Source organism: Gymnodraco acuticeps, unplaced genomic scaffold (genome assembly GCF_902827175.1).
Source record: "Gymnodraco acuticeps unplaced genomic scaffold, fGymAcu1.1, whole genome shotgun sequence".
NCBI lineage: Eukaryota > Metazoa > Chordata > Actinopteri > Perciformes > Bathydraconidae > Gymnodraco > Gymnodraco acuticeps.
In genome coordinates, this window is record NW_022989762.1 from 324,642 (window position 1) to 339,977 (window position 15,336).

At 40.2% G+C, this 15,336-nt stretch overlaps 1 protein-coding gene and 1 long non-coding RNA gene across 2 annotated transcripts; both read right to left on the minus strand.

The window, feature by feature from the left end:
- Window positions 1-5,403: 5,403 nt before the first annotated feature.
- Window positions 5,404-9,410, minus strand: LOC117545776. The gene is made up of 4 exons (XM_034215737.1): window positions 9,275-9,410; window positions 8,752-8,910; window positions 8,005-8,091; window positions 5,404-6,533 (listed from the first exon to the last, which is right to left on the minus strand). The coding sequence occupies exons 2-4, from the start codon at window positions 8,782-8,784 to the stop codon at window positions 6,219-6,221; spliced, it is 435 nt and encodes a 144-aa protein (XP_034071628.1). The 5' UTR covers window positions 8,785-8,910; window positions 9,275-9,410; the 3' UTR covers window positions 5,404-6,218.
- Window positions 9,411-11,054, minus strand: LOC117545780. Its single transcript, XR_004568881.1, has 3 exons — window positions 10,981-11,054; window positions 10,126-10,275; window positions 9,411-9,462 (listed from the first exon to the last, which is right to left on the minus strand). It is a non-coding gene; the product is annotated as an uncharacterized LOC117545780 (long non-coding RNA).
- Window positions 11,055-15,336: the final 4,282 nt, after the last annotated feature.

Consider the following 15,336-nt stretch of genomic DNA (forward strand, 5'->3'; position numbering starts at 1 on the left):
GTTTGGTCATCGTCATTCTAATGACTGACAGACTTTGAAATGTGAGCCGTTTTCCCCCTAACCCAGCAGCAGCGAGTCTTTCTTTCTTTGGCGTATCGGTTAGGGACTAAGGCTGCATTCTTGTCCTCAAGCCAACAGCATGAATGGGTATAAGAATGCAGGTGTGCAGGCCCAGAAATGGTTCGCAGCCTTGCCGTCCTCCTCCCTCCCATGTAAGGGCCAAACAGTCTTGAAACTTCAGCTAGGATCAAGTAAAGAAGATAAGCAATATTGAGTGCAAGGAAATAAGGATTCAACAAGAATCCAGGGGGGAATGTTGGTTAGCATTAGCATCACACACTATACATATAACGATCCGTTCAAGCTGGTGGACAGCAACTGAATCAACTAACTTGTCATTGGTGATATAAACTTAGTACACTGATCGGATTTGCATTAAAAATAGTTTAATGCAAAAACCTACCGTCCACTCGGCGTCTGGGAGTCCCGTTATGTGACGGAGGAGGAGGAGACGAAACTGGCACGTTAGCGGTCCTTGGTGCTGCACAAAACATAACATAGCGCCACATTGGGTACAAAACTGTACATTGGCATTTTAACACACAGATCAGTTTTTTTACACTGTCAGATCAGTCTTACACTAGACCTAAACATGAGTTACTTACAGTTTTCAAGCTGGTTAGCCGCATCCCGCAGAAGGTCTGCCAGCGCCCTTCCAGCCGAAGCCATTAGTAGCGAGTTGCCGTGTGTGTACCATAGACTGTATGTGTGTACACTGCACAGGATGTACAGATGTGACTCGCTACGAATCTCTTGCTTCTGCCTGGCTCCAACAATTGACAAATCCTGCTTCAGACTGAGGTTAGGGCCGCCCACTCATTAGCATATGGACACAGAAATACATAAATACATAAATATAAGTGAACGTAAATGTAGAAATATATTAAAGATATATAAGAATGTGTGTTCTGTTTTATTCTCAGCTTTTATTTATTTATTTATACATTCATTTATTTATTTCCACATTTATTTAAGCATTTATTTATTATTTTATTTATTTGTGTATTTATTTCCACATTTATTTATTTATGCATTTATTTCCTCATTTATCTATTCCTGTATTCATTTATTCCTGTATATTTAATTATTTCCGTATTTATTTATTCCTGTATTTATTCATACATTTATTTACACATTTATTTATTTATACTTAAAGGGGACCTATCATGCAAAATGCACTTGTGTACGTCTTTTATACATGAATATGTGTCCCCGGTGTTTCAGGGAACTCACCAAGTGTCAGAAAATACAACCCTCTCTATTTTCCTCCATACCCAAATCTTTTAAAAACGGGGCTGCAACGAGCGGATACAGATTTCCATCCGAACTGACGTCAGCCCGGAATAGTGGGCGGTGACGCTCCGCCTACATGGGCAACGCTCCACCTATCATGGGAATGAGAGGTTGGGCCACAGCCATGGGCCAACATCTCATTGCCATCCATATAGGCTGTCGGCAGAGAGTTATTTGCCAGCATGTCTAACGGCCCGTCCACACAGCGGCGTGCGTTGACGCTTGCCGGCGGGCGTGTCTGACACTCGATCAACAACCAATCACATGAATCTCCCGCCCCTGACACACAAGCAGCGGTTTGATTGGCTAGAGCTTGGACTGGCATATGATTCGATTGGCTGACGCCTCTGCTGAGGCGTCAAAAGTTGCTTCCCACGATGCAGTTCGGCTAAAAGTGACGTCACCCCATTCAAAGTGAATGGGCAGAAGCGTTGGAAGCGTCAACGCACGCCGCTGTGTGGACGGGCCGTAAGGCAGTGAAAAGTTGTGCTGTTGTTGGCTGCAAAAATCGGGACAAGGGACTGCATGCAATGCCATCCCTGGAAAAACAGAAGAATCTGTGGCTGGTAGGGGTGTAACGGTATCGGTATTCGTCCGTACCGTCACGGTTCGGCACACGCAGTCACACGACGAATACGCCTTTTTTTTATGAGTGGGAACAAAGTGTCATTCAGGGCAGTATCCACTACACTATATATAATCCAGGGGGCGGTATTGCGCCTAAAAGCTGTTTGCCAGCTGCCCTTAAACAACAAATGAAGAACAAGAAGAAACACAACAACAAAACGAACAAAATACAAGAAGAAGAAAAGTTAGTATGGCGATTTCAGATAACACACAGGAGCTAGAACCACCTGCTTCTTTTAAATCAGCTGTGTGGGAACATTTCGGGTTCCCTGTGGACTACAATAACGATGGAGTGCGCGAGTGGTGGATCGGACGAGGACGGTGTGTCGGCGTTGTTCGACAGCGGTGCGGTATGCTAATGGTAACACACGCCAAACATGCTAAATCATATCAGAAGGCATCACCCAGATTTGCCAATCACCGGAGCAAAAGACAACAGCAGTTCAACAGCTGATCCCCGCTGTTTTTAAGAAGCCAATAGACATGAAAGCGGTGAGACCAAAATAAATAACGGAAGCTTTTGGCATATGTTTTTCAACGACTTTGCGCTCTTGAAACAATTTCTTATTATTTATGATGTCATATTTTCAAGACATTCTTTTTAGTTTTACAGCTTGATGAAACCTTTTTGTTTGACATCAGCCATTATAGATAATATGGCCATCTGAGTGTACTGTGTATGGTTTGTTTTTAACTGTTTAATACAGTTCATTATTCAAAAAAGAGTTCTTTATTTTTTTACTGAAACTTGCACTACTGTTCAAACATAAATAACAACAAACCTGGAATTATGCATTTGGGACTTTTTTTTGCTTTTTCTTGTTGTACCGAACCGTACCGAACCGTGACCTCCAAACCGAGGTACGAACCGAACCGTGACTTCTGTGAACCGTTACACCCCTAGTGGCTGGACTTTATTTTCAAGGGGAATGTGCCAGAATACCTCGGCAAATGTCCGCTTGTGTGTTCTAAACATTTTACCTCGGACATGTTTGAGAACTTCACTCAAGTGAAAAGAGGATATGCCTCCAATCTAAGGCTACAAACTGGATCAATACCAACCCTCCGGGATGGATTGGAAGCTGTACGTTTTTCCATGTTAATATTTGCATTCCTTTTTATTTAGCGGTGTTTTTCCTGATAAAGTTATCTGTAGCATGTAGCTTGTAGCATGTAGCTTCGCCATATCAAACCCAAACAGTAATCGGTTGGGTGTTTATATGGTTTTGTAACATTTTATTTCATTTTGTAAGCTCTGCAGTCTTTTCTATTTAAACTATCAGGCATTTGCTAACCTGTTCAGACATACTGCTATAATGGCGATCTGTGTGAAGGCTGTAAAGCCACGCCCTACCCGATAACACAAGTATTTATTCTCCTATTTATTAGTATTTTTTATCCTCTAAAATCATATTGAGTAAGTTATAATAACAAACGTAATCTTCTGTAGGCAAGTGCCGTTTTTTTTGCAACGTCATATGTAAAAGCTTTTGTGATTGTAGTCTGTAAGAATTATTAAATATCACCAATCAATCGATCTGTAAGCTAAACTACGCTACGCTATTGGGACGTGATTTGATTCAGCAGTCTTTATTACTTGTTTGCGCACATGAATATACAGTACATATGTGTGTGTGTGTGCTAGGGCTGTGCATCTTCACTGGTCTCTCATTCGATTCGATTATCCTGTCAACGATTCGATTCAATTCGATATCCCGATGCATCACGATGCATCACGATTCATACCAATGCGTTGCATCCTCAATTTTCTATATTACTGCACATGGCTTATTTTTCATCAATGCATACATGCAGTAAATACATATGAACTCTCTTTTTTATTATTTAGAAAGTGCTTCAGAAATCAATAACATAAATGTCTTGACATTAATTTATAAACCAAAATAAAGGAATTGTATAGGTCTAGCCTCCCTATATCTGTGTGTGAAGTTGTTCCATCCTCAAAAACAAAAAAATAATGCTTCTGCAGTCTAGCTGCAGCTTCTAGCAACGGCCTTCTGTTAAAAAAAGGACACTGAATGTCCTGAATGTGGCATCACACACAGGACTTGAGTCTGAACACAGCAGACAACAGGAGTATTTACAACAGCATATAACAAACTAAAATAGTGCATGTGGGTGCACACTTACATTCTGTCTTACTGTTACATAAATCCCATGAATGTATGAGATTAAATTAGCTTAATCATATCTCAGTGATTAAGTGAATAATAAAGTTTCTATCGGGTCACTATCAGCCTGTCACTCATTATTTTCAGGGAGGGGGCGGGGTTTGGAGGAACAGAGAGGAGACGGTGATCGCGGAAGCTTTTTTCCTACTGCCTTCACAAACTTTACACACGTAATATCGTCTGAAAATTGCTAGAGGACATTCATACTTTGCAATCCAAGACTTAATTAAATCCACCAAAAACCTGACATGATTGTAACGCGATTATTTTTGAAAAACATAAATCCCTGTGCCGCAGCGACACGGAGTGATTCAGAGCGGGTCCTTCTGCTGTTGGTTCTGGACTGGTGTTCTTGTGTTGGTGGATAAAGCAGACTGCTCCGTGTTTGGTGTTGCTGTGCCGCTGTCACGTCTGTTCCCTGATCTCTGCGTCACCGACCGATTTGATATTAAAGTGACAGAAAAAAAAAACGTTATAGTAAAGCCGCGGCCGGAAAATCAGGAAGCAACGTTACTACGCTATAATCGATTATCTTCCGTCACTGCATCGAGACCGAATCGTCCACGTCCGCATCGCAATGCATCGTAGAAACGATTATTTTCAACACCCCTAGTGTGTGCACGACTGTTAGGATACAACAGTGTGTGTATGTGTGCGCAATTGTTGCAAGGAGGGGGGAAAAACACAACGCTGCACAGCTCCGTTGATGGGACTTGGCTAATTAACGGCTAGCACTAATTCCAGTTTGTCTGAGTTCAGCCCCTCTCCAACACATCAGCTTTGCTAAATAGACAGCGTTAGCCCCCATCTTTTGGGATTTCAGATTATAATTATCCAAATAGTATTTACTCATCCTGAATACTAAATTGAGATGATTTTGTTCTAACTATGTTTCTTCTATACAGGCCAGCACCTCACATACTACACTGTTAGGACAACTCAAAATGTCAAGGCAACAGGCTGCACAAGATTTTTAAGTTTTGAGGCCAACTAACATTTCTAAGTTTCTCTTTTCAATTGAGTCAACTAATTATATTTTGTCGAGACAACTCATTCAAATTTTGTACAACTTCAAGTTTTGAGTTCTGCATACTTAACATTTTAAATAAGTAAAGGTTGTGCTAACTTATTATCTTTGGTTTGGAAAATGTATCTTTCATACGTTTAAAAACTTCTAACTTTGAGTTCCACATACAAAGAATTCCATTAAGTGAAAGTTGTGCAAAGTTATTATTTTTGGTCTAGAAAATGTACCTTTCATATGTATAGAAACTTCTTATTTTGAGTACTACATACTAACAATTCCATTAAGTGAAAGTTGTGCAAAGTTAATATTTTTGTTTCAGAAAATGTATCAAACATATACAAACTTCAGATTTTTATTACAAACTTCTGTTATAAAAATACTGTAAAAAACAAAGATTTCCAATTATACTGAATATGTGTAACAACATTGAAAATACACCATCACAAAAAGTCTTCCATAAGGCTAGGGTTCCATAAAAATGTGCAAACCACCCTTTGAATAAGCCTGCTGTCAAAACAATAGCAGCTATGGAATAACAAATGGCAAAGTTATATGCCAAAGTTAGTGTTTAATAACGAAAATGAACAATCTGTAAAACGGCATGTAAACAGCCAGTGATTTCTCCCAACACAACTCTGAGGGACCACACCATTTCCAACTCTTCCACTACTCATATGGCTCTTTATACAAAAAACACCAGCTGCAAGACAACAATTGTGGCAGTAACTACTAACTAGTCCTTGCAATATTACAACAACGAGTATGCAAGCCAGCTTGAGAAAAATGTGAAATAATGTTAGAGAAAAAAGGTGCTTGTGCCTTAAGAGTGAGAACATGTCTTTGAAAATGTAGCAAGATGTTCATGTCACTAGTTAACATTTTATCTGTAAAGATAAAGAACTTGGGTTATTTGGGTTAGTTAGTGGGTTAGTTTGGTTTTGGGAACTGAACAGCGGTGAAGGCAGGAAAATGAAATGGGGACATCTTGTGAATCCGTTTTTGAATTTGCCAATGCTCACTTAGATTAAGAGCTTTGTTTTCAAACTCCTGATCCGCTGTGAGCAACTGGTGGAAAGTCCCATGAAGATGTGCTGAACAGTCTCAAAAGTGTACTTGTGTTCTTTTGGAAACTCAATGTTCAGGGCATAGAGTAGACCAAAAAGGTAGACAAATGCAGTTGGGATGTCTGGTAGATCCGAGAGTACAATTGTCTCTTCCAAGACAACAGCAATACTGTTGACCATTTGAGACGGGGTAGGTCCACCATCATCTACGAGAACAGTGAGGACTCCCATCTTGACACCAGCAGTCTGCTTTTCTTCCGGATCAGTGTCCTGCATGTAGAAAGCAGATAAGCAATTATTATTTACCAAATAACCAGTGGTGTAGTGGGCGTTGGACGCGGGGGTAGCCGTACCCCCACTTGTTTGGAGCATGATCTTTTTTTTAAGTCTAATAAATATAAAATCATTGCCAGTGTTATCAGTTGCAAGTGTGTATTTGTTGTAATAATGACGAAAACATAATACATTTCACAGTAATTATAATAAAACATAAAAACGATTTCCTTAAAAAAGTATGATTCATCATCATCACGCCAGCTCGCCGATTTTGCGGCAGCTCTTTCCCTCAAGAACACTAACGAAAAAGCTCTATAATGGCAGGCTAACATGTTTTACTTGACTTCTTTTCTAAAAAGAATATAATTCACAAGAAGAAAGAGGCTAGCAGCACCGAAGCTACAAGTGAAGCTGCTAGTAATACATCATCAGAAGAGCCGCCTAAAGACGTGGATAATGCTAGCTAACGTGCACGTTATCTGCGCTAGCAACGTTCCTCTAGCTAGCTCAAGCTCACCTTTCCCAGAGGTATGGACGGAGGAGATGTGGCGGAGGAAACAAGAGGCTACCCGTGGATAGACTGCAAAGCTGGGAAACTGGGCTGCAAAGTTTGTTCATCCATTTCGGATTTATCAGTCTTCAAAACCCAAGGTGTGTGTGTGTGTGTGTGTGTGTGTGTGTGTGTGTGTGTGTGTGTGTGTGTGTGTGTGTGTGTGTGTGGCAGCGCTGTCTGCTTATTTGCAATTATAATCAGAATAATGTCAAGTCCAGATTCAATGTTGTTTGCATAAGTATGGCTATATTTTTCGTTGTGTTTATTTAATAAGTTAATTTCAGGACAACTTTGGACATTTTGTTTGTTTGTTATGAGTTTTAAATAGATTTTGAAAGTGGAGAGATAGAGAGAGAAGCAGCACTGTCTGCTTAGTTGCAATACTGTAGCTTGTGCAATTTAGGCCTATAAATTGTTTATGTAACTTATGTGCCTGTGTGTCCATGGTTTTGAGTCTGTGTGTGTTGAGCGCAGCGCCGTCTGCTTTTTGCAGTACAGTAACTAAAGTAGGACTAAGCATACCGGTAGTTTCTGTGGACCTGTCTGCCCGTTTTGTGAGTGCACTGCGCGCATGCGCACTTGTGTGGCATTGTTTGGGATGACCTAATTAAAATAGCGTCCCCCCAGTAAAAAAATCCCCACTACACCACTGCAAATAAGGATATTATATAACTGCAAATAAAACACTGGTTTGATTGCTCAGCAATGACACAATAATTACTGTGAAAATGTTAACTGTTCTGTTGTACAACTAGTTCACTAGTAGTTATGTAGCAGGTCTAGTATTTATCCTGAGAATCGGGCTTCATCTTCAAAAACAGATTTATCTATGATTATAGGAAAACTTAATAACTGCACTTGTATGACATTAAATGTAGACTTATGATTAATGGACAACCATACTGTACACACCAGGCATTTTAGGAAGAGCTTGTCACGGACAAATAAGGGCAGACCTTCCAGACACATTCTCATTCGTTGCTGTGCAATGTCAGATGTCTGTAAATCAGAAAAACAGAGCATTAGGATTTATGGTTAAAATGAGTGATTAAATGGACATTTCAGAATCTCAGAAGTCAGGATCCATTTGTGATTTATTTAAAACGGCAAGTCTTCTCTGAACTAAAGAACTTTGCAATAGTTGTTTGAACCGGAAGAGAGATTGAATTATTAAACAGGACTTATGTCAACTTTGTTGATGAGGTAAAAGTGAAGTAAGTACCAACATATGATGCTTTTACAAGATAGGACACCCCTTTTAGATATAAATGGATTTGAACCTTTTTAATAACTTTCACATCTATTCTTGAGTTACGAGAAGTGCATTTTTGAGGCAACAGAAAACTTCACATTCAAAATCAAAGATTCTTCGAGTCATTTGTCTCAAAATGTGTCTGGTGAAATGTTCTAATTATGTGATACTGCATTTTGGGTTATAAAAAAGGTGTAAACTGTAGTCATCCAGATTAAAACAAATAAATGCTTTAAATAATTCATTTTGTGTCTAATGCACCTATATAAAATATAAGTTTCACTCTTCAAATAGAATTACTGAAATTATTCAACTTTTACACGATATTCTAATTTATTGAGATGCACCTGTTTGTTCTCTTTAAGAATATTGTAAATTATCATTACGACATTAAAGACAAAAGCTACCTGTTCATCAAGAGAATCCAATAGGTTTTCCATCCCTTGTCCGAAGGCTCCTTTCCTGGCTCTATACAGCTTTATCAGTCGAGGACAGTATTCATCCAAGGCTGCTGTAAATGTCCCAAACAGGTCCTTGGTAGTGATTCGAAGGAACTCATAGCAAATCTGTGGTACACAAAAATAGCATAAAAACAAAAGCATTAATACAATGAATGACAGTTTGTAGTCCTTTCAGAATTACTGTAGAAGCCATTTATATTGATGTTGGCATTTCAGTTTATTTAGTTTGGCTTAAGGGTAATGTACTATTTTGAAAAACTGGTACTGTACAACTCAAGAGAATAAAAGTCAAACTAAACTGTAATCTCTGCGTAAGATCACTCCCACAACTCACCTGTGAATAATGGAAATGGCCACTACAATTACTTTATATTGTTAATCACTGTATCATAAAAAAAAACTTAATCCATTTAGAATACACTTTTCTCTGAAGTCACATAGCTCACAAAAAAAGGTGCAGGTGTCTTGCCTTGGTGCAGTCTTGCAGTGGGATCTGGTGAGGTGTGACCTCAATGCCCCTATAGGTTCTGAAGGTGCAGACACAGTCGGTGTAGGCACAGGGCCAGTGATTTCCTCTTCCTTGCCGAAGTCGATGGTGCCTCAGTACACTCATGACTTGAGCTGACGAAATCACAATATTTGCATTTCATATGATATCTGTAATTAGAATTAAAAAGCCAAAATGGTCAATTTACCTTTCACAGTTTTTTGCTGCAATACATAGATATACACAAACTGTGTATGATATATATGGTGGGTCTGCAACCTTTACTATCACAAGAGCCCCATTTCAGCCCCATTTCCACAAAAAATAAATATCTGTAGCCGCAGAACACATTTGATAACACAAATCATAAACTAAAGATATAGTTGGTGTATTTACAGTCTACAAAAACTACAGCTTGTTGCATTTATTTAAGAATGGCATTAAAAAGGAAACCGTTGTTTATTGCTATTTTGTTATAACGGAATAAAACACTAAACTTGCCAGATTTGCTCCAGTTTGTGACTCTTACAACCTCAGATCCAGTGCCTGGATACGGTTCCAGGTTCCTACTGTGCGGACTGAGGCTGGGAAAAGGAGTCTTTTTTATTGTGGTCCTTGGTCTTGGAATGACCTTCAATCACGCCTCAAACTGACGGCACATGTCTCAATAGCATGTTTTACATTTAAGTTGTCCGAGGTCCTTACCACTAGCTGCTCTTGCAGTAATAAGTAGTACCTTTCTTACTGTCCTATGCTAACGCTAATATGCATCGTATATTTTTCAAGCTAAAAGCCGACCATGTGGCAGACAACACACGTCCATGTTAGCATACCTTTGCAAATCAGCCAAACCTCAGCGTCGCAAAGGTTTTCCCTCCTGGAGCTCCGTTAGCGCGCCAGTCGCCACCTGAACCGGGGATTGTAGTTGTTCATATAGGCCGCTTCAACACACTCCGTCGTCTCGTCTCCGTCGGTCTGCTGCACTGACGGGGACAGAGAAATGACTGTTACCACCTATCAGACATGTCGATCTATGAAGCTGTAACACGTTTAACCTTAAATGTTGTTTAACATTTCACATTAACATTTAAAATAATATCGTTGGAGCTACGGTGAAAACATGTTTGCTGATATCGTGCTCTTAAACGGTTGATTCCCTCGCACACATTACATTCTAGTTGATCGTTAACTCACGGTAATCCTCCCTTAATTATGCAGTCCGTCTTTTACCATATATTCTGGCCATAAAACAGTTTAACGTTCGGTTTCCTTTCTCACGCCAGGCTTGACCTGACAGACCCGCATGCATGGATGTATAATAGGAACCCGCATGTCCTCAATGCTGGCCGAGAGACGGGTTGCCAGAATATTGCTAAAACCCCCATTCATAGTTATATTTTTCTGCCACTGATATTCAACTTGTATGTGCTAAGCTAACCACGTTTCTGGCTACACTTGTCTAGGGCCAGACATGATAAACGTTTCTAAAACATTTTTCCTGTTGAAGAGAAGCGTTAGCTAGCTAATGTTAAACTCGGCTAATGTGCCACAAACTAAAATCTAGTGCCACATTAACTGATAATTCACTAACAATCAACTAAATAATTCGCAATCAATTAATGTTACACTTTAAATTAGTCATTTTCTATATTCATAATTTCAATACAACATTCAAACAAAGTGCTCACCTTGAGGATGATCAGTCCCGTTGAGAACAGCAGAGTGCCACTGCCGAACATGTAAAGGCGAAATACTGTAGAAACCCCTGCAGATTTCTGTTGGAGACCCCGTTCATATCTCGAAGCATACACAAAGAACTTAGTTTGAACTCTAACCTTGGATTTTTAAGTTTTGCCAACTGAATTTATTAAATGACACACACTTTAAACAAGCAACATAATAAAGATAGTCGAGAGAACTACTTTAATGTAGTAAGCAACTCAATTCAATATTTTTTGTTCACTTTACAAACAAATTATTTTCAGGCCAACAATTTTAAGTTTGCGTTTTTACAGTGTACCAGCGGAAAACCTGTGATGATAGATGATAGATTCTGCATTAGTGTTGCACGGTGTACCGATACTTGAAAGGTACCGCGATACCCTGCCGTTAAAAACCTTACGATTCCTCCGTTTCCAGTGGCGGCCGACCCATAGGGGCGCTAGGGGCGCCGCCCCACCTCTTCCCACATTAAAATAAAAAAAAAAATATATATATATATATATATTTAAAAAAAATATATATTTTATATTTTTATTTTTAATGAACAAGGTAAATATCATACAATTGGTATCAGTAAAATATATAATCTACAATAAAATCTCGTTTAAAATTGTGTTACGATGTCTAAAGTTACTGATAAGCAGTGTTGGGACTAACGCATTACAAGTAACGCGTTACTGTAACGCCGTTATTTTTGGCAGTAACTAGTACTCTAACGCATTACTTTTTAAATTCAGTAACTCCGTTACCGTTACTACATGGTGCGTTACTCCGTTAGTTTTTTTTATATAGTCAACAGCCAGGCGAACAGAGATGAGAACTGTACTTAAGTACAGTACTTGAGTAAATGTACTTAGATACTTCCTGTGTCACATGCGGAGACGGGCTGTGGGCGTGTTTGTGTTGTTTACTAACAAGACTATCATGGCGGCAGCGGAGCTCAAGTCTAGTTTCTCCACCTGGAGATATTCTCACTATTTCACTTTTGTCGAGCACAAAGAAAAGAAAGTTTCTGTTAAATGTAAGTTGTGTCCTGGCGGGTCAAAGATCCTATCTACTGCCCAAACCAGTAATTCAAATCTCTTAAAACAAATGCAAAAACAACATGCTGGGACGAAGCTAGTAGCTAAGACCACAGAGACTCAGCCGACGCCACTCCACCTCCACCTAAGCAACAGCGGCTGGATTTTAACCAAGGGACTGCTAGCCAGGGAAAAGTCGATAAAGCCATTGCACGGTATGTTGTAGAACACATGCAGGCTATTGCTACAGTGGAGTCACCCGCTTTCAGGGAGCTAGTTAGCATGATAGCATGTCCGGGCGGCACACGGCATATGGGACGGAAAACTTTTTCCAACTACCTGGAGAAAGAATATACAAAAATGGAAAGCCAGCTAATATCGATGCAATCCAGATTGCATATAATGCATGTCAAGTTGATCAACAGATTGTATTATTCTCCAATGCAATAACAGTACTGAAATGAAGGCTATAAGGGCATTAATGGGAGCCCTTTTTTCAAGTAACTAAAACGTTACTTTTCACAGTAACGCATTACTTTTGGGTTTAAGTAACTAGTAAAGTAACTGAGTTACTTTTGAAATGAAGTAACTAGTAATGGTAACTAGTTACTGGTTTTCAGTAACTAGCACAACACTGCTGATAAGTCACATGTTTCCTGCCTGGCCTTGCCCATGGCATTAGTTTATCATTACCGGGCGGAGCCCCCGAGACAAACAGCAGCAACCAGCACGTTGCAAAAGTCTCAATAGTAAACTGTGCCGCCGAAACATAATTTCAGCCAATCAGCGCCGTCAAATATTTTGGTCACGAGGGCGCTCACGTTGGCGCCCACGTTGCTTACGTGACGTGAGTTGTTTTTTAGACTCGTGAGTGACCAAGGTGACGCAGTAATTAGAATGGTGTGCAGGTGGAGTCGCCGGACCTCGGTCCGCACCCAATTCCGTGCAAGAGCTACTCTCCAATCCTTTCCAAAGAAGAAGTTTGGGAGATAAATTGATACTTAAAGACCTTGGACCGGACCAACCCGATTTGTATATATCACAGCAAGCTCGTGAAAAAGACAAAACGTATCAACGAGGCTAGCTGGATGCAAACGATGCAAACAGGTAAATACTATCTTTTGTTTCCCATGCTTGCTCTTCAAACAGCCGGGGACAGATACGATCTGTTCAGAAACTAGACACAAGTTAAACAAGTACAAACCACAGCTCCATTCAGAAAACAAGCATTCTAAAAGGTTTTTCGCCTGCCGTCTTTCTTCAGACTTGTCAAAGCATTCATTCATGGTTTTTACTAACCGGTATCAGTATGTTGTTACGTCGGCATCATTTAGAAACGTGTATTACAATTTAATCACGGTAAAATATGTTCATTTTGTTGTAGTTGTAGCTCCCGAGCCAGCGCGTCTTGTTTGAATGATGCGAGTAAACACAGCTGGCAGCCGGGGTAAACTCGAGCGACTAGAGCGATGCGATAGGAGAGTTTAGAAATAAGCGAATATTCGCATCGCGTCCGGTCTGAACGCAGCATTAAAGCAAGCTCCGCGCTGCACTGGAAACGCGCCATTACATCACCAGAAGTCCTAATTTAAGGGGTCATTTCTCCACTATATCAAAAGCCCCACCAAAAATATTTTCCACCAGCCGCCACTGTCCGTTTCATTAGTATTGGTACTTTAAGAATGACGGGGAAAAGTACTCCGGTGAGAAAGCGCCGTTTTAATAAGAGTCGTGTTTGTTCAGCGCTCTGCTTCCACTCCCTGCACTGCAGCCGTGCCTGCAGTCCCTCCCCTCTCAAGCACGCTCTAAGTGCCTCCCCTCTCTCAGCCACGCGCTAGCTGCCAGAGCATGTGAGAAAACGAGAAGCATGGCTGCAAGTGAGAGTTCAACTGCCGCTGCATCTCGGCTAGGGCTGCAACAAATGACTAATTTGATAATCGATTAATCTATCGATTAATTAAACGATTAATCGACTATTCGGACTATTACTGTATGCCTTGCACAATTTCTCAAACGCTCTTATTTAGCCATCAACTTTTAGATGTAGCTTGAGGTTGTTTTAGGCATGTGGAAACTAAAGATGAAGACATTAAAGATGAATACTTGATTAAAAAATACATATATTATTAAATTAACTTAACAAATTGTGAACAAAATTAACATTGCTTTTTATTTAAATTAAATAAATAATATTTCACATCAAAAGAAACAACAATGTTTTAACAAATCATATTAAATAATCTGATGACAGAACTGTAAACAGAATAGCTGAAACTTTAACAAAATAAATAACTCAGTTACCTCTAATCATTAATCCATGTTTGTATCATGTAGTTAACTCCGTGTGTTGCTGCTAGCATACATAACACCTGATGTTACTCGTGGATGGGGCTACAGAGCTACTAGAAAGACAGTGGAACCCGGTGCATTCCTCCGTCTGAATGTGGAGCACTTTTGCTAAATGTTTAGACAACTTGCTCGTGTTACCGCCCTTACATGCTAAACTCTTATTGCACTATTGGCAACGAGAATTGTCCGCCTCAAGACGGGTAACATTTAACCACACCTTGGAGCGCTTCTCTCCGCCATCCCCGCCGTGTGTTGCTGCATGTAGAAGTGTGTGTAAACTGCCCCGCCCCTTCGCACACAGACGGGGAAGAGAGAGATCTCGTCTGGATTGGAAAGATCGAAAATACATCATAGACGCATTGTTTTTGTCTTTTTGCATATTAGAAACGAGTTGGCGACACTAAGACTGCGATATAATGCTTATGTAGCAATAATACATGACCTATATATTTTAAATGTCTCCAGTACCGATAAAAAGACCAATAACGTTGGAGCTTAACGGCGTGTAAAACACACGTGATGACGTCACAGACGAATCGACGACTGAATTAGTTGGCAACTAATTTGGTCATCGATTTTAATCGATTAAGTCGATTAGTTGTCGCGCCCCTAATCTCGGCTTGTTGACAAAAAAGACGCCAGAAGCGAAATTTGGAAGTATTTTAGCTATATCTCTGACATTGAGGGCAAGCCTACGGACACCACGAGGCCTGTCTGTAAGAAATGTTTTTTGGCGCGTTTCCACTGCAGCGGGTAGCTCGCTTTAAGCGTGCCGAGCCGTGCGGGGCCCGTTTTTGGTTGCGTTTCCACTTGGCCTAGTACCAGCTAGCGGGTCCTAATTCACAGTTTTTCTTGCCCCATAAAATCGTGGTTCTAGGGCCAGGAACAACCAGGCTGAGTCGAGCTGAGTATGCTAAACTAGAGAGAGAATCGCTGGCAAGGGGGCTACAA

Excerpts from the sequence above, each read along its gene's own strand:
- LOC117545776 (XM_034215737.1), bottom strand. The coding sequence starts at position 8,784 with ATGGAAAACCTATTGGATTCTCTTGATGAACAG. Across the intron at positions 8,092-8,751 it reads TGGATTCTCTTGATGAACAG|ACATCTGACATTGCACAGCA; the intron begins GTAGCTTTTGTC and ends TCTGATTTACAG. Across the intron at positions 6,534-8,004 it reads AGCTCTTCCTAAAATGCCTG|GACACTGATCCGGAAGAAAA; the intron begins GTGTGTACAGTA and ends TTCTACATGCAG.